This window comes from Bos mutus, chromosome 3 (assembly GCF_027580195.1).
Source record: "Bos mutus isolate GX-2022 chromosome 3, NWIPB_WYAK_1.1, whole genome shotgun sequence".
Classification (NCBI taxonomy): Eukaryota; Metazoa; Chordata; class Mammalia; order Artiodactyla; family Bovidae; genus Bos; species Bos mutus.
The window spans coordinates 78,501,512-78,528,347 of record NC_091619.1 but is presented as its reverse complement, the minus strand read 5'-3'; the positions used below and the strand labels follow the sequence as shown (position 1 = coordinate 78,528,347).

Here is a 26,836-nt window from a genome sequence, read left to right as displayed (position 1 = left end):
GGACCTGACTGAGCAACTGAACTGATCTGACATACATAGAGAAGTTGATTGGTTGATTGAGGGGGCGGCCTAATCTAAAATCCGGTGAGGCATACCAACAGGTTAGAAACTCAGGCAGGTGTTGATGCTACAGTCTTATTTATTTGGCTGCATTGGATCTTCCTTGTGGTGTATGGGCTTCTGTCTAATTTGGCCCAGGATCTAGAGTGTGTGGGCTCAGTAGTTGCAGCACATGAGCTTAATTGCACCATGGCCTGTGCAGTCTTAGTTCCCTAACCAAGGATAGAACCTATAGCCCCTGGGTTGGAAGATGGATTCTTAACCTCTGGTCCACCTTGGGAGCCCTGATGCTACAATCTTAAGGCAGGATTTCTTCTTCAGAATACCCTTTTTTCTCTTCAGGTCTTCAGTTGATTAGATGGGGCCCACCCATATTATTAAAGGGGATCTCCTTCACTTTAGAGTAAGCTGATTGTAGATATTAACCATATCTATAAAATACCTTTACAGCAACACCTAGATTATTGAGTTTAATAACTAGATTCTTTAGCCAAGTTCACATATAAAACTAACCATCACAATGCCCTGCCTTATTAATCAAGGGAGTGCAAATCAAGAGCACAAGGAAGTATGACTTTATATCCACTAAATTGACAAAATTTAAGTATCTTCTAAGACCAAGCATTGTAAGGACTCTCATATATTGATGGGAATGTAAACTGTAATAGTCATTCTGATAGAGAAGTTGGCACTTTCTTATAAAGATGTATATATTGGACGTTCATGCCTTCAGAAATTTTTGCCCATGAACACCAGGAGATATGTAAAGTTTACAAGAAGGTGATAGTAATTGTAAATATATATATGTAAAAGTAGCAAAACAACAGCAGCCTGGAAACAAATCAAGTATTCATTGATAGAAAAGTGGATCAGTAAATCATACTGAAGTCACAGAATGGAATAAATATTCCATAGTATAAATAGTCACAGAATATTCAGTAGTGAATAAATGCGCAGTAGCCATGTGGATCGTGAGTGAATTTTAAAAACATAATATTGAGTATAAAACACAAGGCACAGAAGATTAAAATAGCATAATACCATTTTTATTAAAGCTCAGAAACAAACCAACAGAATATATTGTTAGGGAATACAGACCTGTGTGAGGACTCTAGCTATGGGGGATGGGTCCGTGAAGGAAGACATAGTGGGATAGAACAGTGTTAAGTGTGCTGTTGAACTCCTGGGTGCTTATTTCATTATAATGCCTCATATTATATGTTACAGATAATCCTTTTGTATTATCAAATCATTTTACATTTTATAAGAACATAAATAAAAATATTGGGTTGACCAAAAAGTTCATTTGGGTCCCATCTTACAGAAAAACACAGATGAACTTTTTGGCCATCCCAATATTTTTTTCATTCCAAAAAAAAAGTGAAATTTTAAAGAAGAGTGTTTTAATATATGAAAAGTTGTTTTTATAGTCTTTCTCTCTCTCTCTCTCTATATATATATAGCTGATTTAAAGTCTATGAAGGGCTTAGAAGACAATGTGATTCAGATTTAAAACTAAGGCTGGCTTTCAATCAAGAAGAGATCCAGATGAGCTGAAACAATGGTTGTTTAACTTTTGGGGGTTTATTGTTTGACTGCTTTGAGCTGAAAGTTATTGAACCTCTTCCCAGAAAACACTTCATATGTGGAAAACTTTTCAGTTCCAGGGAGTGATGGTGAGTCTGGTCTGGAAATAGATTACTAAAGCTATCTAACAGTTACCAGTTTTAATGAGCTCATCCTACTGTAAGAAATGTATAGCAGATATTGCTAGTCAGAGGACAAAGAGTCTTCATCAAATGTGCAACTTCATTCCTTAAAGTTAGTTTGTAAATTCATAGAAGTATCCTAAAGCTACATTAGAAGAGGGAGACGTGATCTTAGTACTTTCAGTTTTGTGTGATGTGTATCATAGTCGGATTTTGGCAAATGGTTCAGGACTCTCTTTCAGGTTTTAAGTTTTTAATTTGGCCAACTTGCCAAGGCTCAAATTGAGGAGTGACCTACTTTTTCCTGGGTCAGAGCAACCAGGGCATGGGGAAAAATAATTCTTTTTTTCTTTGCAGGAAGTTTTGTAAACTTTCTGAGTTGGCGAAGTCTGTATTCCACATCTGATACATGGGAAAGCTGTGCTTAGAAATATGGGTACTTTAAAAATAAAATTTTCAACTTGCAAAAATGCATCCTTGAAAACTTAAGATCTCTCTCAGGTGGTTCTCTCAGCTAAATGAGTAATATAACATGTCATTGTTTTTGGATACTTGATAAAGTGAAGAGCGGTATCATGTTTTCTTTGGCATTTGACAGCTGTTAACTAGTGAAATGAGAGATTAGAGTTTGTGCAACTGAAAGCATACACTTGATGCCTTCAAACAAAACTGTGTCACCTTCTATATAAAGTATTCAATGAGCCTGTTAGCAAGATGTGTAGGGTATGCTATTGAGAGAGTTACGTTTTCTTAGTGAGTTTCTTATGCTGTTTTCTAAGTCCAATAAGATGTTGATGCTTACAAGATCAAAACTTATCATAGTTATATATAAACTATATATTGATCGTATTACCATATAATTCATCAAACAGTATTTTACACAATTGGTAAGTATATATATTTTAAAATATTGACTAATAAAGAATACTAAATTATCAACTTTACCTTTCTTATCTTTCTTATATAAAAGATGATTGTCTTTTTTTCACCCAGCTTGTTTTATACTATGCCTGTTAGGTCAGTTTCCCCACCCCCTTGCATTGGGTTGAAAGACAAAGTGTTTCTCAATTTGAAACTACCCTCTTATTTATTTTTCATTTCCAGTTGATCCCTTATTAAGGCACTAGAGCTATTGGTCTTTTAACTATCTGTGGCAGTGTACTATTTTTAGATAATCCTAGAAGGAATAAGTCAGTATAGCATAGCGGTTAAGAGTACAGTTCCCTGGAACCTAACCAGTTGGTGAATCTACACTCAGAAATTGACTAAGTGTAAGACTTTGGCAAGTTGCTTGAATTTTCTCTCTTCTGTGGTTTCCTGTGTTTTTAATAAAAGGGTGACTTCAATGCTCTGGTACCTAGTAAAAACTGAGTGAGTGTTAAGTATAAAAATAGCAGTAATAAGAATTATTATTCTTGAATTAATTATTGATAGGTTACAGACTTAACACCCTAGCACTTATGTCTGTCTAGTGTATTTGTTTGTAGTACAGAACAGGTTGGCTGTACCACTCTCTATCTGGGTCCAAACGTCCAGTAATGCGATAGTTCAATTCCTTTAAAAAGTAATAGTGATATCTGTTGTATATTATGAGTAAAATTTTCAGGGCCTAATATCAAATGAATGGCAAATTATATTTACTTTAATGTTTATGTGAGTGCTTAGTATATTCAAAGCAATATGGGTAATATACAGATAAAATATAGTTCCTGTACTCAAGTAGTATCAATTTAATAGAAGGTATTAGAGAAATTGGGCTTCCCTGGTGGCTCAGAGGTTAAAGCATCTGCCTGCAGGAGACCTGGGTTCGATCCCTGGGTTGGGAAGATCCCCTGGAGAAGGAAATGGCAACCCAGTCCAGTATTCTGGTCTGGAAAATCCCATGGACAGAGGAGCCTGGTGGGCTACAGGCCAGGGGGTCGCAAAGAGTCAGACACGACTGAGCAACTTCATCTGATTAGAGAAATAGACAAAATATAGTGTATTTTCCCAGGTGGATGGAAGTTATGATATCAGAATTTAAGAATTCAGAATGGACGAGTAATACAAGCTGAACAAACCAGAAAACCAGTTTAAACATCTTGGGGAACTGAGGGGAAAGAAATTGGGCTGCATACTATAACTTGAGGGTTATTGCTTCATTTCCAGGGATCTCTAAGTTAGGTTTTATTTTATGTTTATTTATTCTTTATATTGGTATTACCATCTACAGATATGTGTGTGCTTAGTCACTCAGTTGTGTCTGACTCTGTGACCCCATGGACTGTAGCCCACTAGGGGGATTCTCCAGGCAAGAATACTGAAGTGGTTTGTCATGCCCTCCTCCAGGGGATCTTCTCAACCCAGTGATTGAACCCAGGTCTCTCACATTGCAGGTGGATACTTTACCATCTGAGCTACTCGGGAAACCCAAGAATACTGGAGTGTGGAGCCTATCCCTTCTCCAGGGGACCTTCCTGACTCAAAGTTCCCCTTTGAGTCCCCTTTGATTTGAACCAGGGTCTCCTGCATTGCAGGCAGATTCCTGAGCTACCAAGGAAGCCCTCTACAAGTGTAATACTCGTTAAAAACTCAGTTTGTAGTACCCAAATAGAAATGTTTAACATTTCTGTAAGAGAGGCATAAAGTATGACCAATGTTAGCATAGAGGTGATGTACTGTGGGAAAGAATTAGAAAAAAAATCTTCATAGAAAAATATTTGAGCTGGGATTTCAAAGGATGCATGTGATTCCAGGTGAATTTGGGATCTGTAGTAGTTGTTTGCCCCATGGAAGTTCAAGGTGTCAACATAAATTCAGAATGAAGATTGTACATGGTATACTCTTGAGAGAGGAGGTGTTCATCTGAGCAGGAATGTGGGCATATGTAGGAGTATGTTGGGAGATACATTTGAAGAGGTAAGTTGGTGCCAGGTCTGGTGGGCCTTGAATGCCTTTATTTAAATGAGGGATAGAGAACCACAGAAGACTTTTACGTGGGGAATGGTGATGGTAGTGGTGGTAGGCTAATACAGGTGGATTATCCACCAACTGCACTCGTGTGTTCATTGAGTTCATGTTTTGTCTCTTTCAGGAAGTTCATGATTTATTACAAGACTATGAATTAAAATACTGTTATGTGGACAGAAATAAGCGAACAGGTAAGAATTCTGTTCTAAGCACCTGATTTTATTTTAATTCTGCATGTTGCCATTATAGAGCAAAAAAGCTAAGTGTCTTTTTATTCTTAAACTAATCTCTGAATTTCTTAAACATTAAATCATATACACGTTACATAATTTATTTTCTGAAGGTAATATAATTATTCTAAATTTTAGTCACATAAATTAATGCAGCTTTAGGGAGTTCATTCTACCATATGGACACTGGTGCTGGCAAGAACCACTTTAGAATCCTCCATCTAGGTTATTAGTGTCTGACCTGGCCCTGCTCACCAACCTTTCTGGACCACTGCTGGGATGCATCAGGCCAAGGAACTAACAGGGTAGGAACACAGCCTCCCTAATCAATAGGCAGGTTGCCTTAAGCCCCCTTGAGCCACCCTGGTGTCAGCCATCCTGACGCCAGGCCCTGTCCACCAGAGCAGCCAGGACCCAGTTCTACATACCAGTAGCCCTGGGACCCCTGGGGCCCTGCAGCCAGCCATCAGTGGGAAGGACCCCCTTGGGCTCTGGCTCTGCCCACTGGTGGGCTGGCTGTAGCCTCTCAACCAGCCTTATTCACCAGTGGGCAGACACCAGCCCCAAGCCCACCGCAGCCCCATAGCCTGCCATGGCAGGACCTAGCCCATCACCAGCAGTCTAGCATCAGCTCTGAGACACCTTGGACCCCTCAACCAGGTTCCCTAGAATCCAGCCCCACCTACCAGGAAGTCAATACAAGCTTTAGGACACCTAGGACTCCAGAGCCAATTGTATTGGGAACCAGCCCCACACACCGATGGACTAAAACCAGCTCAAGGATACTCAGGGCCCTTCAATTGAAGATCCTGGGACATGACTCCATCCACCAGTGAGCCATCACTAGCTCTGGGACCCCTTGGGCCCTGTAGCCAGAGACCCCAGGACACAACTCTGTCTACCAGTTGGCCAGCACAAACCCCAGAACCCAGCTTTACCTACTGGTGGGCCAGCACCAGTCCTGGGAGTCTCTGGATCCCAATCCTGTCCACCAGCAGGCAGGCCTACATCAGCCTCAGGGCCACCACATCACTGCAGCCTGCCCTGTCAGAATTTAACCAATACACAACAGGATGATATCAGCCCCAGGACCCCTCACACCCTGGCTCTGCCCACCACCAGGCCAATATCAGTTCTGGGACACCTTGTGCCCCTTAGCATGCAGGATCCAGCACCATCCACCAGTGGGTTGACACCAGATTTGGAACTCCCAGGGCACTGCAGCTGAAAAACCTGGTTGGGGGAGAGGGTGATGCCTATCTTTGTCTGCCGATGAGCTGGCACCAGCCCTGGGACACCCTGGGTCCCAGCTCCGCCCATCAGCAGGCCAACACCAGCTCTTGGACTACTTACCCAGTTGCCCAAGAATCCAGGCAGTGGAACAGCACCAGCTTTTGGACACCCCAGAACCTACAGCCAGCCATGTCAGGAAGCAGCCCCTCCACCAGCAGTCCAAAACTAAATCAGGAACCCTGGTCCTGCAACCACCTCTTTCCCAGAACTCATCTTTGCCCATGAGAGAGCCAGCACTGGCTCCTCAGCTTGTGACATGGTCCCACCAACCATCATCAGCAGCTTCTTCACAATGCAGGGCCTGGCAACTGGCTGGACCAGGTAGCCACACCTACCGGACTTCTGCAGTGGTCAGCCTGCCACAACAGAAGGTTGCATGCAGCTCACATAGGGGGCACCCCTAGGGCGTATAGCTCTGGCGGCCAGACAGGAGTGCACTGTCAGTACACATAGGATGTCTCCTACAAAAGGCCACTCCTCCCAAGTCAGGGTGTAACCACCCTACCAGATATGTAGGGAAAAAAACAGCAAATTAGACAAAACGAAGTGCCAAAAGAGCCTGTTCCAAAAGAACAAGCGAGAATAAAACTCCAGTAAGAGCTATGTGAAGTGGAGATAGGCAGTCTCCTTGAGAAATCAAGGTAGTGATTGTAAAGATGATCAGAGAACTTGGGAGAAGATAGGTTATACAGAGTAAGAAGTTAGATGTTTTTAACAAAGGATCAGAAAATTTATAAAAAGAACCAAACAGAGATAAAGAATGCAGTAACTGAAATAAAGAATAGCAGGATGGTGGATTCCTTCTACTACGCCAGAAGGGATCAAAAGTAAATTAAATGATAAGAGGAATGAATCAATGAGCTGGAAGACAGGAGTGGAAATTACTGATGCTTAACAGAAAAAAGAATAAAAAGAAATGAGGACAGTTTTAAAGACCTCAGAGGCAACATCAGGCACACTAACATTATAGAGATCCCAAAAGGAGAAGAGAGAGAAAGAGGCAGAGAACATATTTGAAGACATAATAATTGAAAAGCTTCCCTAACCTGAGAAAGAAAACAAACATTCAGGTACAGGAAGCACAGAGAGTGTCAAACAGGGCCAACCCAAAGAGGACCACAGCAAGACACTTTGTAATTAAAATGGCAAAAAATAAAGATAAAGACAGTATAAAAAGCAGCAAGGGAAAAGTAATAAGTTATATACAAGGAAACTCCTGTAAGGCAATCAGCTGACTTTTCCACAGAAACTATGCAGGCAAGAAGGGAGTGGCACAATATATTTAAAGTGATGAAAGGGAAGAACCTACAACCAAGAATACTATAGCAAGAAAGACTTTCATTCAGATTTGATGGAGAGATTGAAAGTTTTATGGGCTTCCCTTGTGGCTCAGCTAGTGAAGAATCTACCTACAATACAGGAGACCCGGGTTCGATCCCTGGGTTTGGAAAATCCCTGGAGAAGGGAAAGGCTATCCACTCCAATATTCTGGCCTGGAGAATTCCATGGACTATGCAGTATACTGTATAGTCCATGGGGCCACAGAGAGTTGGACATGACTGAGAAACTTTCACTTTCACAGTTTTACACACAAGTAGAATCCAAAGCACCAGTTTGGATGGGTTCACAGGTATTTTTTATTAAATGTTTGGAGAAGAGTTAACATGTATCCTTCTCAAACTACTGAAAAAAAATTACAGAGGAATGAATATTTCTGAACTTATTCTACAAGGCCAGCATCACCCTGATAACAAAACCAAAGATACCACAAAAATTGAAAAGTACAAGACAGTATGACTGATGAACATGGATGTAAAAATCCTCAACAAAATATCAGCAAACTGAAAGCAGCAATACACTGAAAAGATCATATACCATAAGCAAGCAGGGCTTATTTTGGGGATGCAAGCATAGTTCAAAATCTGCAAATTAATATGATAAATATATTAAATTGAGGAATAAAAATCGTGACCATCTAAATATGCAGAAAAAGCTTTTAACAAAATTCAGCATCCATTTATGGTTAAAACTCTCAACAAAGTGGGTAAAACCCTCAACAAAGAGGGAACAGACTTCAAAATAATAAAGGCCATCTGATAAGCCATGGCTAACATCATATTTAGTGGTGAAAAGCTGAAAGCATTTCCTCTAAGATCAAGACCAAGGCAAGGATGCCCAGTGTTGCCACTTTTGTCCAACATGGTATTGGAAGTCTTAGCCACAGCGGTCAGACAATAAAAAGAAGAAAAACCCAAATTAGAAAGGGAGAAGTAAAACAGATGACACATGTTATACATAGAGATTTCTAAAGATGCCACCAAAAACTCATCAATGAATTTGATACAGTCTCTTCAAGAAATGATGCTCAGAAAACTGAACAGTTCTTGTAAAAGAATGAAATTAGAGCATTTTCTCATACCATATAAAGAACTAAACTCAAAATAGATTAAAAATCTAAATGTAAGACTGGAAACCATAAGATCCTAGAAGAGAACATAGGCAGAACATTCTTTGATATAAATCCCATAGCAGTATTTTTTTTGGCTATCCCTCCTAAAGCAAAGGAAGCAAAAGCAAAAATAAACAAATGGGACCTAATTAAACTTAAAAGCTTTTGCATAGTGAGGGAACCATTGATAAAATGAAAAGACAACCTACCAAATGGGAGAAATATTTGCAAATGGTATGACTGATAGGTGGTTAATATTCAAAATATATGAACAGCTCATACAACTCAATATCAAAAAAACTAAACAATCCAATTAAAATGAGCAGAAGACCTGAATAGACATTTTTCCAAGGGAGACATATAGGTGGCCAAGAGGCAAGTGAAAAGATGCTTAGCATTGCTAATCTTCAGAGAACTACAAATCAACATCACAATGAAATATCACCTCACACTTATCAATATGACTATTGTTTAAAAAAAAAACCCAAAAACAAACATCAGAAATATGATGAAAAGGCACTCTCATACAATGTTGGGGATTTGGATTTATACCAATGTAAATTGGTGCAGCCTCTGGAAAACAGTGTGGAGGTTCCTCATAGAACGAAAAATTGAGCTACCGTATGATTAGCAACTCCACTCCTGGCTAAATAAGTGAAAACACTAATTCAAAAAGATACATGCACCCCAATGTTCATATCAGTGCTATTTACAGTAGCCAACTATGAGGCAACCTAAGCATCCATCAACAGATGAATAGATAAAGAAGAGGTGGTATACACACACACACACACATATGTATATACACACACACAATGCAATACCATTCAGCCATAAAGGAAAAAATGAAATTTTGCCTTTTGCAGCAACATGGGTAGACCTGCAGGGTCTTGTGCTTAGTGAAATAGTCAGACAGAGAAAGATAAATACTGTATGTTATTGCTTATATGTGGAATCTAAAACTAAAACAAACGAATATGACAGAGCAGAAACAGACTCACAGATATTGAGAACAAACTAGTAGTTACCAGTGTGGAGAGGAAACAGGGAAGGGCAAGATAAGGGTAGAGGATTAAGAGGTACAAACTATTACACATAAAATAAGCTGTAAAGATACATTGTACGGCACAGGGAAGTAGCCAATATTTTATAATAATTTAAATGGAATATAATCTGTGAACATTTGAATCACTGACATACACCTAAAATGATACAATATTGTAAATCAACTATCAGTTCAGTTCAATCGCTCAGTCGTGTCCAGCTCTTTGCGACCCCATGAATCGCAGCACGCCAGGCCTCCCTGTCCCTCACCAACTCCCGGAGTTCACCCAGACTCACATCCATTGAATCAGTGATGCCATCCAGCCATCTCATCCTCTGTCAGCCCCTTCTCCTCCTGCCCCCAATCCCTCCCAGCATCAGAGTCTTTTCCAATGAGTCAACTCTTCACATGAGGTGGCCAAAGTACTGGAGTTTCAGCTTTAGCATCATACCTTTCAAAGAAATCCCAGGGTTGATCTCCTTCAGAATGGACTGGTTGGATCTCCTTGCAGTCCAAGGGACTCTCAAGAGTCTTCTCCAACTATACCTCAATAAAAACTTAGGCAAAAAATGGAATTTTTGTAGGTTTTTAAAAAATATATATAATATTGCCAGAGCTTTATGAAGTTTTATAATGAATGTCCTAATGTTATAACATTTTAATGAGTGTTTTGAATTTGCTTAGTATTGTTCATTTTTAAGAATATATTATTGGATTTAGTGAATAAATTATGTAATTTGACCTTTAGTTATACAAATTGGGAAAATTGTTTAATTTTTCTGCATGTGTTATATCTGAGATTAAAAACCTAAATTAGATTATTTTCACTGTGTACATATGATATGTAAATATTTAAAAACATCTCTTTGAGATGACAAAAAAGTAAAGAAATGTCTGAAGGATGATATAACCATCATATGTGTGTGTGGGGGGGAGGTGGGTATTTAGTCTCTAAGTCGTGATACTGACTCCCAAATTCGCAGATTTTTGGTTTTTTTTCCTGGCTGCACTGGATCTTCACTGCTCTGTAGGCTTTCTCTAGTTACAGCACATGGAGTCTTCTCTAGTTGCAGTGCATGGCATCCCAGTGCTTGGTTGCCCCAAAGCATGTGGGATCTTAATTCCCCAAGCAGGGATTGAACCTGTGTCCCCTGCATTGGGGCTACCCTAAAGCAATGCAGGAGTTCCTGCTTTCAATGCAGGAGATGCAGGAGACTCTTTGCAACCCTATAGACTGTAGCCCACCAGGCTCCTCTGTCCATGGGATTCTCCAAGCAAGAATACTGGAGTGGGTTCTGTGCTCTGCCCCAGGGTTTGACCCTGTAGCTCTTGCATTGCAGATGAATTCTTTACCTTTGAGCCATGGGGGAACCCTATTATGTTAGATACTTGAAACTAATTTTAATGTGTTGATTATATTTCAATTTAAAAAGACTTTGAAGTATTTTAGTCATTAAAATATTATATAGATGCTAGATCCCTAATGTAGTACTATTAAGAGAATACCTCTGATAGTATGATAAGAAATTCTGCATTTGCTTTTTGTGACTTAGAAATATAGAAAAGAACACTACAGTTAAAAATGAAGTCAAGTTTTTACCTCTCTCTGACTCCATTCCCGCCATCCCTCCTTGCCAAAGGGCAAGCACTAAAAAATTTGGTGCACACTTTCCATCTGTGCCATTCCATTGTGGTAGTTATTAGAGCTGTTCGCAGATTCTTTTTGTTCCTGTCATAGGGTAAATAGTGCTTCCCTGTCTCTCTTTGAAGTTACCAGTGGACATGTGATTTGGCTTTCGATGAATGAAGTGCAGTGAAAGTGACATGTATCCCCTCCAGGTAGAAGATTTCAGAGCTGGCATGTGATTGACTGCTCACTGCGCAACTTGCTAAAGTGATCGAGGAAGGTTGTATGTCCTCTTTAAACAGTCCTAGAGTGGCTATGAGCAAAGCCTCCTTCCTTCCTTTCAGCATGGGATATGCATGATGATCAAGGAGGAGAAACCCTTCTGTTTTGTTAAGTCTTTGAAATTGTGAAGTGGTTTCTTATCAAAGCATCCCAACTAATGTCTGAAATTCTACTATATGTAAAGTTAACAGTGTTGTACTTGGTGTTTTTTAAACAACATAAATGGTATTCTCCTGTATTTTTCATTTAGCAACTAAATGACCAGATGTGGCATTGTACATATAGCTTTAGTTCATTGATTTAAACTACTACATATTATTCTGTCCTGTGAATTTATCACCACTGATAAATCTGTTCATTACTAACAGGCATTTAGGAAGCTTTAACTTTTCCAGCATTTCAAAAAATACTGCAATGAGTATGCTTTTACTTTCTTTTGATAGACATTGCAGTGGTTTCTCCACAAGTGAATTACTGGGTTTGTAAGTTATGTTCAACTTTAATGTTAAAAATATTGACAAAGGCTTTACAGCTCACTTTTAGCCAGGAATGGTGCTATTCCTACCAGCTAGGATGATAGACATCATGATTCATGGTTGATCAGGAGTATTCAAAAATGTTTTGTTTCAAGTGGAGAAAATTAACTCTAGACTAACAATGCTAAAAATTTTAAAGTGAGACCTGTAAGGATCAAGCTCATTCCCGATAACTTAAACACGACCCAGGAAAAAACCTCAAGAATATTTGCTTGAATATAAAAACATCCAGTACCCAACAAGGTAGAAATTTAGTGTCTGGTATCCAATTAAAAATGACCAGGTATGGCAAAGAAGCAGAAAAGTACAGCCCATAATGAGAAATCAATCAAAACTGACCTGGAATTGAAATAGATATATTGAAACAGTTTATAACTGTGTTTCATATGTACAAGAATTTATAGTAAAAATTGAACATATTAAATAGAGGATGGAAGATGTTAAATATACTTAATTCACACTTTTAGAAATGCAAACTACAATTTCTGGGATGAAAAACGGGATGGGTAGATGGGATTCACAGCAGAGTTGACATTGCAGAGGAACAGATCAGTGAATGTGAATACATGGAAACAGCCAAAATGAAACAGGAAAAAAGAACTGTAAAACATGAACAAAGTTATCCATGAACTATGGCCAACTTCAAAGCCCTAATATTGGAGTAATGGAGTCTCCATATGAGAGAGAAAGTAATACAGAAAAGACAGTTAAAGAATTACTAGCTGAAAATTTTCCAGATTTGGCCTGAACCCAGAGATCCTCAAAGCTTAACCAACCTTAAGCATAAAACGTGAAAAACCTACAATAAGGTACATTTGTAATCAACTTACTTGTAATTAGTGATAAAGAGAAAATCTTAAAAACAGCTGTCCCCACCAAGGACATGTTACGTTTAGAGGGACAAATAGAAATATGACTACATATTTATTGGAAACAATACAAATGAGAAGACCATGGGGCAACATCTTTCTTTGCTGAAAGAAAAAAGATCAAAAAAAGATCACTTAATAAGACACTTATGAAAGATACTGAAGAAGTGACAAATAACAGAAGGTATTCCATGGTCATGGACTGGAAGAATTAACATTGTCCACACTACTGAATCTGAAAGGAAATCAACCCTGAATATTCATTGGAAGGACTGATGAATCAAGCTGAAGCTCTAATACTTTGGCCACCTGATGTGAAGAGCCAACTCATTGGAAAAGACCCTGATGCTGGGAAAGATTGAAGGCAGGAGGAGAAGGGAATGACAGAGGATGAGATGGTTGGATAGCATCACTGACTCAGTGGACATGAGTTTGAGCAAACTCTGAGAGATGATGAAAGCCAGGGAATCTGGCATGCTGCAGTCCATGGGGTCACAAAGAGTCGGATATGACTAAGTGACTAGCACAACACCACCACCACTCTACTTGATGGGAGAAAATATTTGCAAATTATATCTGATAAGGAGCTAATATCCATAATACCTAAAGAACTCATACAACTCAATAGCAAAAGAATAATATAATTAAAAACCTGGCAGAGGATATCTAAAGAGACATTTTTCCAAATTAGGCATACAGGTGGGCAACAGATTCATGGAGAGGTGTTCAATATCACTAATCATCAGTTCAGTCAGTCAGTTCAGTCACTCAGTCCTGTGCGACTCTTTGCGACCCCATGAATCGCAGCATGCCAGGCCTCCCTGTCCATCATCAACTCCCGGAGTTCACCCAGACTCACATCCATCAAGTCAGTGATGCCATCCAGCCATCTCATCCTCTGTCATCCCCTTCTCCTCCTGCCCCCAATCCCTCCCAGCATCAGGGTCTTTTCCAGTGAGTCAACTCTTCGCATGAGGTGGCCAAAGTACTGGAGTTTCAGCTTTAGCATCATTCCTTCCAAAGAAAGCCCAGGGCTGATCTCCTTCAGAATGGACTGGTTGGATCCCCTTGCAGCCCAAGGGACTCTCAAGAGTCTTCTCGAACGCCACAGTTCAAAAGCATCAATTCTTCGGTGCTCAGCCTTCTTTACAGTCCAACTCTCACATCCATACATGACCACAGGAAAAACCATACCTTGACTAGACGAACCTTTGTTGGCAAAGTAATGTCTCTGCTTTTGAATATGCCATCTAGGTTGGTCATAACTTTCCTTCCAAGGAGTAAGAGTCTTTTAATTTTGTGGCTGCAATCACCATCTGCAGTGATTTTGGAGCCCCCAAAAATAAAGTCTGACACTATTTCCCCATCTATTTCCCATGAAGTGATAGGACCGGATGCCATGATCTTCGTTTTCTGAATGTTGAGCCTTAAGCCAACTTTTTCACTCTCCATTTTCACTTTCATCAAGAAGCTTTTTAGTTCTCTTCACTTTCTGCCATAAGGGTGGCGTCATCTGCATATCTGAGGTTATTGATATTTCTCCTGGCAATCTTGATTCCAGCCTGTGCTTCTTCCAGTCCAGCGTTTCTCATGATGTACTCTGCATATAAGTTAAATAAGCAGGGTGACAATATACAGCCTTGACGTACTCCTTTTCCTATTTGGAACCAGTCTGTTGTTTCATGTCCAGTTCTAACTGTTGCTTCCTGACCTGCATATAGGTTTCTCAAGAGGCAGGTCAGGTGGTCTGGTATTCCCATCTCTTTCAGAAGTTTCCACAGTTTCTTGTGATCGACACAGTCAAAGGCTTTGGCATAGTCAATAAAGCAGAACTAGATGTTTTTCTGGAACTCTCTTGCTTTTTCCATGATCCAGCAGATGTTGGCAATTTGATCTCTGATGCCTCTGCCTTTTCTAAAACCAGCTTGAACATCAGGAAGTTCATGGTTCACATATTGCTGAAGCCTGGCTTGGAGAATTTTGAGCATTACTTTATTAGCGTGTGAGATGAGTGCAATTGTGCGGTAGTTTGAGCATTCCTTGGCATTGCCTTTCTCTGGGATTGGAATGAAAACTGACCTTTTCCAGTCCTGTGGCCACTGCTGAGTTTTCCAAATTTGTTGGCATATTGTTATCAGAGAAATGAAAATCAAAACCACAGTGATATATCACCTCACACCTGTTAGAATATACCTGTTATCAAAAAAGCAAGACAAAGTGTTGGAGAGAAGGAGTGAAGGAAACCCTTGGACATTGTTCGTGGGAATGGAAATTTGATACAGTCACTATGGGAAACAGAATGGAGGTCCTTCAAAAAATTAAAAGTGGAACTACCATATTGTCCAGCAATTCCACTTTGGGATATTAATTTGAAGGAATTAAAAACATTATTTCAAAAAATATAGAAACCCCTATGCCTATTGCAGTGTTATTTACTACAGGCAAGACATGGCAACTCCCTAAGTGGTTACTGATAAATGGATAAGGAAGATGTCATATATGCATAGACAATGGAATATTATTCAGCCTTAAAAAAGAATGGAATCTTACCATTTGTGATAACATGGATGGGCCTTGAGAGCATTATGCTAAGTGCAGTAAGTCAGAGAAATACAAATACTGTGTGACCTCACTTATAGGTGAAATCTAGAACAAAACCAAAAAACCCTGAGCTCATAGACACAGCCAGAGGCTAGGGATGGGATGAAATGGGTGAGGAGAGTCATAAAGTACAAATTTCCATATAAAATAAGTCATGGGGATGTAATGTATAGCAGGATTACTACAAAGAACAGTACTGTAGTGTGTATTTGAAAGTTGTTAAGGAAGTAGATCTTAAAAATTCTCATCCCTTTCCCCTGAATTTTTGTAATTATGTGTGGTGACGGATGTTAACTAGACTTATTTCACAATATGTACAAATATTGAATTATTAAACACCTGAAACTAATATAATGTTATTTGTCATTTATACATCAAAAAAATCCCATGGAATTATTTACCCACCAAAAATATACTTTAAAAGTAAGGATGATTAAAGATATTTTTTAATCATATAAAAGCTGAAAGAATTAATTACCATCAGACCTGCTTTATAAGAAGTATTTAAAGAAGTCCTTTAAGCAGAGAGAAAATGGTGCTAGATGGAAATCTGGATCTACACACAAAAATGAAGAATATCAGATGTTTTCTGTGTGTGTATAAAAACTGTTTTGTTAATATTCAGTTCTCTTTAAATGGTTTAGTAAAAATAATAACACTGTTGTGGAGGTTATAACACCTGTAGAAATAAAATGCATGACAACAATACAAAGATTGAGAGGGGAAAATGGAAGTATGCTGTTGTAAAGTTTTTGGACTATATGCAGAAAGATCAATATCATTTGATGGTAACTGTTAAGTTACAGATGTATACTACAAAGCCTGAATCACCCACTAGAATAATACAGGGAAGAAGCTCAGTAGTTATATTAAATGACATTGCTTTGAATTACATTACCTATGGTGGTGTTTGAGGAAACAGATAATAATAGTTTAATAAAAGTGGCTGCAGTTATAAACCTTAAAATCTGAGCTTTCTGTTGTAGATAAGAAGAAATAATTGTTTTAGAATAGGATACATCAGATGTTTAAGCTGGTTCTAGAAAAGGCAGAGGAACCAGAGATCAAATTGCCAACATCCACTGGATCATTGAAAAAGCAAGAGAATTCCAGAAAAAATATCTGTTTCTGCTTTATTGACTATGCCAAAGCCTTTGACTGTGTGGATCACAAGAAACTGGAAAATTCTGAAAGAGATGGGAATACCAGACCACCTGACCTGCCTCTTGAGAAACCTATATGCAGGTCAGGAAGCAACAGTTAGAACTGGACATGGAACAACAGACTGGTTCCAAATAGGAAAAGGAGTACACCAAGACTGTATATTGTCACCCTGCTTATTTAACTTATATGCAGAGTACATCATGAGAAACGCTGGACTGGAAGAAGCACAAGCTGAAATCAAGATTGCAGGGAGAAATATCAATAACCTCAGATATACAGATGATACCACCTTTATGGCAGAAAGTGAAGAACTAAAGAGCCTCTTAATGAAACTGGAGAGTGAAAAAGTTGGCTTAAAGCTCAACATTCAGAAAACTAAGATCATGGCATCTGGTCCCATGTCTTCATGGCAAATAGATGGGGAAACAGTGGCTGACTTTATTTTGGGGGCTCCAAAATCACTGCAGATGGTGATTGCAGCCATGAAATTAAAAGACACTTACTCCTTGGAAGAAAAGTTATGACCAACCTAGACAGCATATTCAAAAGCAGAGACATTACTTTGTCAACAAAGGTCCATCTCGTCAAAGCTATGATTTTTCCAGTAGTCATGTATGGATGTGAGAGTTGGACTGTGAAGAAGGCTGAGTGCCGAAGAATTGATGCTTTGGAACTGTGGTGTTGGAGAAGACTCTTGAGAGTCCCTTGGACTGCAAGGAGATCCAACCAGTCCATCCTAAAGGAGATTAGTCCTGGGTGTTCATTGGAAGGACTGATGTTGAAGCTGAAATTCCAATACTTTGGCCACCTGATACAAAGAGCTGACTCATTGGAAAAGACCCTGATGCTGGCAAAGATTACGGGCGGGAGGAGAAGGGGACGACAGAGGATGAGATGGTTGGATGGCATCACCGACTCAATGGACATAAGTTTGGGTAGACTCTGGGAGTTGGTGATGGATAAGGAGGTCTGGAGGGCTGCAGTTCATGGGGTCACAAAGAGTTGGACATGACTGAGCAACTGAACTGAATATTAGAGAACAAGTTTTTGCATACTTGCCATCAAATGTGTGCAAATAATAAATTTAACTAATAGAGCAGCCATGGCAAAGGATAAATAAAATTGTGACTTGTGAAAGGATTGGGACCAATGTTGAATCTTAAAATTTTGGTAGGAAAATGGAAACAGAACTAATTTCCAAATGCCTTATAGTGTTTTCTCTGTAGGGTGACACCTTCCACTTCCATAGAGTCAATGTGAAAAAAGTTGGACTTTTTTTTTTTTAGAGACTTTGTGGACTTGAAAAGAAATGGAAGAAACTATAGAAGAGAATCAATGACCTCTTTTCCCTACTGCCTGGAGTTTTAAATTTGCTTCATTATGTTATATAATTCTACTACAAAATATCTTATTTGGGTTGAGCAAATGCAGATACCTAAGAAAAGGAAAATGAGAAGTTGTCAGTTTTAAAATGTACTAGTTAATCTATGCATGTATACATTCATCCATTCAGCTGACACACAGGCTCCACTGTGTGTCTGACAGTATGATAGCTGATGGAGATATATTCCATAGCAGTTTAGGGATCTCACAGTTGATAGGATAGCAGACATCTAAACAAAGGTTATAATACATTGTGATATGTGCAATAATCCAGTCAATGTTCAAAATACAGAGGGGTAGTAAAACAAGGATTAACTAACTGGAAGACAGTATCAGAGAATGCTTCCTGGAGATCATGATACATTAACCCCTGGGCTGACTTTGAAAGGCAACTAAAAGATTTGAGTGGCTAAAGATATGGGAGAGATCTTGTAGGCAAGGGAATGACATGTATAGATGCTTGAACAAGGTGATACCTAGGGAACTACAAGCAACTCATTGTCGGTGGAGAATAAAGAAGTGTGGCGGGGAAGGGAAGTTTGACAGTTAATGAGGCTGGCGTCAGATCAAAAGGGCCTGGTAGGGCATGATAACTATGCTGGGTCTTGGCTTCATTTTTCATACTGAATCATTGCATTTTAGGCAGTAGACAGACACAATTAAACTTTCATTTTTGAGAGTTTGCTTTATTGTCATTGAAGCAAAAAAAAAGCTAGAAGAATGAAGGAAAGAGGATGGATCTAAGACCTATTTGGAGGGTGAAATTTGAGGATTCCTTTAAGTGAGGGGTAAAGCAGATAGGGTCTCAGGTAATTCCCAGGTTTCCCTTTTGTGAGTGTGATGCTAGCAGCTAAGACAGAGAATGAAGGAAGCTGAGCCATGTTGAGATTTTAGAGGAACGGAGAGGATGAAGATCATGAGTTATGTTTGATCATGTGTGAATCAGCATGTGAATATATATGGAACTAAAGGACTAGAAATGTAGTTTTGAGAGTTGACAAGAGAATAAGAGGTTTTCTCTGAGTCCCCAGACTAGCCATTTTGCTCTATTTAGTTGCTTTCATAGCCCCCATACTTCTTGGTAATATCACAGTTGTAGTACTGCTGCTGCTGCTAAGTTGCTTCAGCTGCGTCCGACTCTGCGACCTCAAAGACGGAAGCCCACCAGGCTCCTCCGTCCCTGGGATTCTCCAGGCAAGAACACTGGAGTGGGTTGCCATTTCCTTCTCCAATGTGTGAAAGTGAAGTCGGTCAGTCGTGTCCAACTCTTAGCGACCCCATGGACTGCAGCCCACCAGGCTCCTCTGTCCATGGGATTTTCCAGGCGAGAGTACTGGAGTGGGGTGCCATTGCCTTCTCCAATCACACTTGTAACTCTCTGTCTAATCTGTCATCCTCTACTGGATTGTGGGGTCCTTGTTGAAAAGGATCTTACTTGTTTTGTTGACCCCCTCCTTTCCAGTGCCTAACACAGAGCCTGGCACGTGAGAAATGAATACATGGGCATGGATGTGAGTGCCCAGGGAAGGGGGCATAGACAAGGATTTATGGCTCAGGGTTGCTGGGTACAGTCACCGGCTGTCACTGTGTGTGCTCCTGCCAGGAAGGAACCTTTAGGATTACTACCTTACAGGTGTGAGTGGAGAAAAATATATCAAAGGAAAGGGAAGGAGGAGTGCTTAGGCAAGTATGAAGAAAATCAGGAAGGACTTTATTAAGGAAGTTAAGGAAGGGCATGGTTAACAGTTTCAGATACCCGGAGAATTCAAATCAAATATGAACTGATGAACTTATGAGATAAATATGAACATAATCAATATTTACAAATGATTGTTGACTTGTTTGCTGGTTTTAGCAAAATACCATTAAATGGTATTCTATGTCAGCATAAGGAAAGAAAGGCATAGAATCAAAATAACTCAAGTCCTTTATGAGGGCTTATTGGAAACCAAGAGATAATCTCTCAGTAAGTGCAGCAAAGCCATTTTCCCCCCTAGTGCTGGAAGAGTTAGCTATTCCTCTGTAAGTAGTTTCCTTGTATGTGGATATCATGTTAAATAAAAAATGTAATTCTTTAAATATTAGCATCACACTCACTGTGGAGAGATGCTTACAGCCTGAGAGGCGCATGGGCACTAAGACCAGCTAAGGAAGAGCAGGCTGAGTGAGATGGCAGGCAGGACTGTCCATGCTGTTTAAATCCTTTCCCTCTTGCTCTGTGCATATTTGCCATGTTGTTATCTTTGCATCTGGGTAAGTTGGGTACTCCTATGGGCACCTTCACCGTGTGTTCCAAAGAGGGCAAGAAGAAGGAGCGGGAGGAAGGTTGAGAGAATGGTGTGTTTCTAATTTGTGGTTTGTCCTCTGTTGTTTCTTTTATCTGGGGTTTTAAATTTTTCTTATAATATTGCTCAAAATCTTATCAGATACACATGTGTGTATGATATTTCATTGATTTAGAATTTTATATTTGTATCATGTTTTAGATTTTACAAATTATCATGTCTATTTGTTGCTTAATGCTGGAACAACTTCATTAGGTAGACAGGACATTTTTTCCCCCCTTTGGTTTGTTCTACAAAGATTTGAAGGTAAGCTACTTGTCTAGTATCATAATCCTGTGATCTTTTCATACCATATTGTTCATCCCAACAGTATACAAATTATATGTGTATGTATTGTTTCAGTGTAATTAATTTTATTTTAAGGAAACATGTACATCAATTGGAGAAAGATTTGGCTTCCTCTGGGCATCTTGGTGTCTTTTGGTTATGCCTTTGTTCTTTTAGGTATTCTATTTTTAAATAATTTAAAAATTACCTATATTTTAGGTACATTTTAGGTATTCTTATTATCAAAGAGGGCCTTTGAGAACTCTCTGAGAAGAAAGAATAGTTCATAAAATTTTGCATCACATACTATTGATGGAAAATATCAAATCTGTGTGTAGTTTAAAAAGACTACCATCACCCCTCCCACAAGAAGTGGAGCTCCTAATATATGTTGTCTGTTTTTTGAGTTACTGGTCATGAAATTGTTTAAGTGGGAGTATCAGCACTTAAAAACAATGAAATAGCATAGAAAATATCAGAATACATTACACATGATAGGTGTTTTGCTTCCTGATACTTTTGTTTCAGAAATACATATATGTGTGTATATATATGTGTGTGTGTATGTGTGGGCTTCCCTGGTGGCTCAGAGAGTAAAGAATCTGCCTGCAATGCAGGAGACCTGGGTTTGATCCCTGGGTTGGAAAGATCCCCTGGAGAAAAGAGAATGGCAGCCCACTCTAGTATTGTTGCCTGGAGAATTCCATGGACAGAGGAGCCTGGTGGGCTACAATCCATGGGGTTGCAAAGAGTCAGACATGATTTAACGACTAATGCACTTACATATGTGTACTGAGGCATAGGTATAAAATCTGTTTCTTACTGTGGGTCATGATCAAAAAAGCTTGAAAACACTGGCTCAGAAAACTCATTTATTTTATCTTCTTCCAGCTTTTGTTACCTTATTGAACGGGGAACAAGCCCAGAATGCAATTCAGATGTTTCATCAATATTCTTTTCGAGGAAAAGACTTAGTAGTCCAGCTCCAGCCAACAGATGCTTTGCTATGTATCACCAACTTGCCCACTTCTTTTACATTAGAAGAGTTTGAAGAACTTGTTCGTGCTTATGGAAATGTCGAGAGATGTTTTCTTGTCTACAGTGAAGTTACTGGCCATTCCAAAGGCTATGGATTTGTAGAATACATGAAAAAGGACTTTGCTGCAAAGGCTCGATTGGAGCTATTGGGTAAACAGTTGGGAGCATCAGTTGTCTTTGCACAGTGGATGGATGTTAATCTACTGGCCGCAGAGCTCATTCATTCTAAGTGCCTTTGTATAGATAAACTCCCTAGTGACTATAGGGATTCAGAGGAGCTGTTGCAGTTTTTTTCCAGTATCCATAAACCTGTGTTTTGCCAGGTATGTATTTTTAAGGTATTATTTGAAATATTTGAAAATATCTACATATGCATCAGCATGCACTCACATATTTATTATACCTATGTAAATATCACCATGCATAATCTCATTCTACTTTAGTTTGTAATGAACACTTTAATATGATGGTAAATTTTAAATTAATTTTTTTTGTTGATGGGCCAGACTATATTGTTTTTATATAATTATGTCTTAGCAAACCCATCACTTAATGCATCCACCTTCTCCTTCCATCTGTTCTTGACCATTCATGCTTTGATCACTTCATCCACCCACATTTGATTTGTCACATTCTCAGTGCCAGATACCATACTGCTAAATGTCAGAAATATAACAAATGGAAAGATATTCTCTCTATACCTCACAGTTTTGTAGAGTACACTGACAGATAAGCAAATAACTGTACATCCCATATGAAGAGTGAGATAATGCAAAACAGAAAAATGTTACATGGTGTAGAAAGAATGCTTTATTGTGTCTTAGTGGGGTCATGGTAAGTGAGACATTTAGAGAAGATCCCTGAAAACTGACAACATTGGTAAGAATTTTCAAGCACTTTATCAGAATAAAATTGAATAAATTCTACCAAATAGACAAAAATATATACTGTATACGGCTCCTTCCCATACAGATTTTTATAGCACCTGATGAAATCTTTCTCTTTCGCTTCCCTTCATTTCTTCCTTCTATTTATTCTCTCCTCCTTTGCTCCTTCTTATCTCCCATCTTTCCTCTGCTCACCCTTATTTTTCTGTTATCATACACGTATTGAATCTATACTCTTGCAGTAGAAAGTTTGAAATTTATTATAGTTTATTTAATTAAAATGAATGCTACATCTTACTTTTTCTTACATTTTTGCCCCTCCAATCCCAATATAATCATCAAAGAAAGTGTCCATGGAGCTTCAAAAAATTAGAATACTTTGTGACAAATCTTTGCCAAGTTATTGAAAGTTGTGTTACTGATATGCTGTTCTTGAATACTAAGAATTATATAGTGATATCCTGTGGCCAAACATAATTCTTTGTAGCTTTAGTTGAGGCCTTTGAAGCAAATATAAGGGGAAAGCTGTTTTTTACATATTGTATTTGAATTATGAACCTTGGTGTTAGAAGGGACTTAGGTTATCTGGTCTTGTTTTCCATCTGGTTAAAAAAGAAAAAGATTTGTTACAATCATTGTAAATGATCATTTAGCTTTTGTTCAAATATTTTTAAGTAATGGAAAGTTAACTATTAATAGATCATAAGTCATGCCGTTGCATATTTGAATGGCTCTCATATTGAATGGAAATATTGCTCTTTAAAATTACCAGTGCTATGAAACTGTAATGATATTTTCTTTTGAAAGACTTAAAATGATTGTATAATTTATTTGGCATGAAGATTATATAGTAAACTAAGAATAATAAAAATATTTTAGAAATTTTCAAAAGCTTAATAAAGCCACTTTAAATGCCTTTATCAGTAAATCTGTTAAAGTCAGGCTCTCCCGTTTGGTAGGTTGACATAGACTATATAGAAGACACAGTCTTCTTACCTTGTGATCAAAAAGGACCAAAGGGACTAATGGCTTTTACAAGTCGAAATTTAAGATTTGGTTTGGATAAAAGGAATGAGGTTGTAGGAGAAATATTTGGAAGAGGTAGATATTTTCCCTTTCTCCCACGTGAATGGAAGAATGTTTTATGGAGGAAAAGACATTTGAGGACAGTTTTAAAAGGAAGAAAGGATGAGAAGGGAAAAAAACAGAAATTTGGTCTACTATACAAAAAAGCTTCAAAAATAAGAGAAAAGAAGCTAAAAAATGACTAAGAAATGATGGAATTGTATACCAATTTATGAGATCCCAAGTCCAAACAGAAGTTTTGTAGATGTTTCTATTGAACTATTTCTGTATTTCGGAGACATACAAAGCTAAATTTTATCACATTTATCACTAGATACAAATGTGTTTAAGATGATTCAGATATGTTCAACACTTAGAAACTTTTTAGTGTTGTATTTTTTTCTTACTTTTGTTCTTTGTACCAGTCTTTATGGATCCAGGGCTTTAGTATCTTCCTTTACACTCTTACACATGGGTGACTGGAAATAAATTGAGTTCTGCATTGCAGTTTATTTAGGGCACATTCAGGAAAAGGTTGTGTCCTGCATATGGTATTTTAACAAACCTGGGGCACAATTTCCTAAATAAGGTTTACTTTAGTATACTTGACCAAATTCCTGGGATCTACCTAAAATATTGAAATAAAAGTTGAATATGTTTCCTTCTACTTTTGTTCTCTTGATAATGTGTATAGATACATGATCAAATGTATCTATTTGATCAAATAGATACATGATCAAATTCAACAGGTTTCATCTTTAAAGAACAATTGTTGTGTCCCCACATTTTTCTATAGATTATTAATTATATATATATATTAATACATAGGAACTATGATCATTTGAACATTGACTTTTAAAATAAATCAGAGATTCAAAGAAGCAGAAAGAAGCTTGACAGAATCTTACTTATCTTCCCATCTTCTAGAAAGACTGTACCTACCCAGCTAGTAAACTTTTATTTTTGGAAAAAAAAAAAAAAGGAATGCAATATTTTCACCAGTATCATGCTTTGAGACATTTGTCCTTGAATTTACAGATGATATACTTGTAAATACATTCTAACTAAATGTTAGAATTCCCTTTTTAATAATTGTATCACATCAGCTTGCACAGGATGAAGGTAGTTATGTTGGTGGCTTTGCAGTGGTTGAATATAGCACTGCAGAGCATGCTGAAGAGGTTCAACAAGCAGCTGATGGTATGACCATCAAGGGAAGCAAAGTTCAAGTTTCCTTCTGTGCCCCGGGAGCACCAGGGCGAAGTACCTTAGCAGCACTGATAGCAGCTCAACGTGTGGTAAGTTGTTCTTTTTTAAGAACATAGAGAAATTCAAGTATCCAAACTAATCATTGATTGGACTTCCATTATATTTTTATTACATGAAGACATTCTTCTTCTTTTAATTGACTAAATAATACTTCTGCCAAATCAAGCCAGGAGTCAGTAAAATAGAGGAAACTGTGTTTTGTAAAGTGTATTCATCTCAAGAATTGAGGAAATTTTTATTTATTCATTTAATGTTTGAGTTCCTGTTCTGCAAGGTTTGATTGCAGCATGCCCCCCCTTTTCAAAAACTGTTCATAAGTGTGCATGTTGGACTGACTTCTTTATTGGAACTGTCTCTTATTACTCCCCTCTCTACTTCTCTGGTTGAAAACTCCTTGTAGGGAGCAACTATTCCTGCTTCACAGTTTCTTACTCCTTGCACCTAGAATAGTAAATACCCATTGATCAAATGAAGGGAGAAACACACTTTTGAAGGGTCCAGGGAAGACTTCAAAACTAATACAATTATGTAAAGTTTAAAAATAAAATAAACTTAAAAAAAAAAAGAATTGCAAAGGTGACATTTGAATGTAACGTTAAGGTACAATTTTGAAATGCTGATGGGGGTGGAGAATAGGATTGCCAGATGAATACAGATTTTGCATGAGACATACTTACATTAAACATTATCCATTGTTTATCTGGCACCCGTTTTCACTTGCTGAATCTGGTACCCCCAAGCAGGGAAAATGAGTGATTGAACATCCTCTGGTTGTGACAAAACCTTTCTAGCAGTAGGAGGAGACGAATTTTCATGCTTGAAAAGTGGAAAAGGTCTAGGTAGGCTGAGTGTGTAGAGATGTGTGGTGAAATGGTAGCTCGATACAAGCAGAGGGAGGGCTGGAGCACTCACAGCTTAGGTGGAACTTGATAAGCGAGGTCAAGTTTACAAATTCCAAAGGGAATAAAGTATATATACACGGTATTGACAAGATCATAGTTAAGACAACAAGAAATCACCTAGTCTGGAAGTGGTTTGTAAATGAAGTGGAGAGAGAAGGACAATCAGGGGAGGGAGGGCGGGCAGAAGAGATGACAGATTTCACTGGTACCCTACCATCATTTCACTTGCCCTCCTTCTCTTATTCTTTGATCTCACCTCTGGTCCTGGATGTCTTCTCCCTTTTTGTTTTTTCCTTCCCTTCTTAGGTTCTTCTGTCATCTGCCGGGGACCAGCCCCGGCTGATCCAGGGTATTCGAAGGGGAGACGGAGTCGGCGACAATTTACATATTTATCAAAGATATAAAGAGTAATAGAATGAGGATAGCTCAGTAGGAAAATTCAGTGGAGAAAAGAGGCTGAGTAGCTTGGTTTACGCGGGAGACCAAAAAAACTTCAAGACAAGAAGTTTGCACCACTTACGTAGGCCGCAGGCGCCCTCTTGAATAGCGGAAGGTGCCCCACCCTAGACACCTTCTCGAGTGGGTCTTAGAAGCCCAGGCATAATTAGTAAGCATGGTGGGTTCCACGCTCCAGATGGAGACTCAGCTGGAAGTTAAAGGGAAGAATGACATGGGGAGACCAAGCGTTGGTGAGCAAGGCCCGTAGCTTTATTTTTAACAGGGGCTTTTATACTCTAAGTTACACATAGAGGATAATAGGGGATGCAAAGTCAGCAGTTTTTGATCCTTATCAAAAACCAGGGTTTCTTTCCTGCAAATTTATCGTATACAAATGGTTTAGGTGATTTACATCATCTTCTGGCCAG

The 26,836-nt window shown here is 38.6% G+C and overlaps 1 protein-coding gene across 2 annotated transcripts in view; it reads left to right on the top strand.

Moving 5' to 3' along the window:
- Positions 1 to 26,836, top strand: part of RAVER2 (ribonucleoprotein, PTB binding 2) — a 137,192-nt gene that overhangs the window by 24,645 nt on the left and 85,711 nt on the right. For both annotated transcript variants that reach the window (XM_070367896.1, XM_070367895.1), the window contains exons 2-4: positions 4,843 to 4,909; positions 21,701 to 22,170; positions 24,906 to 25,097. In XM_070367896.1, coding sequence (XP_070223997.1) covers positions 4,843 to 4,909; positions 21,701 to 22,170; positions 24,906 to 25,097 — 729 coding nt within the window. The remainder of the gene's footprint in view (positions 1 to 4,842; positions 4,910 to 21,700; positions 22,171 to 24,905; positions 25,098 to 26,836) is intronic.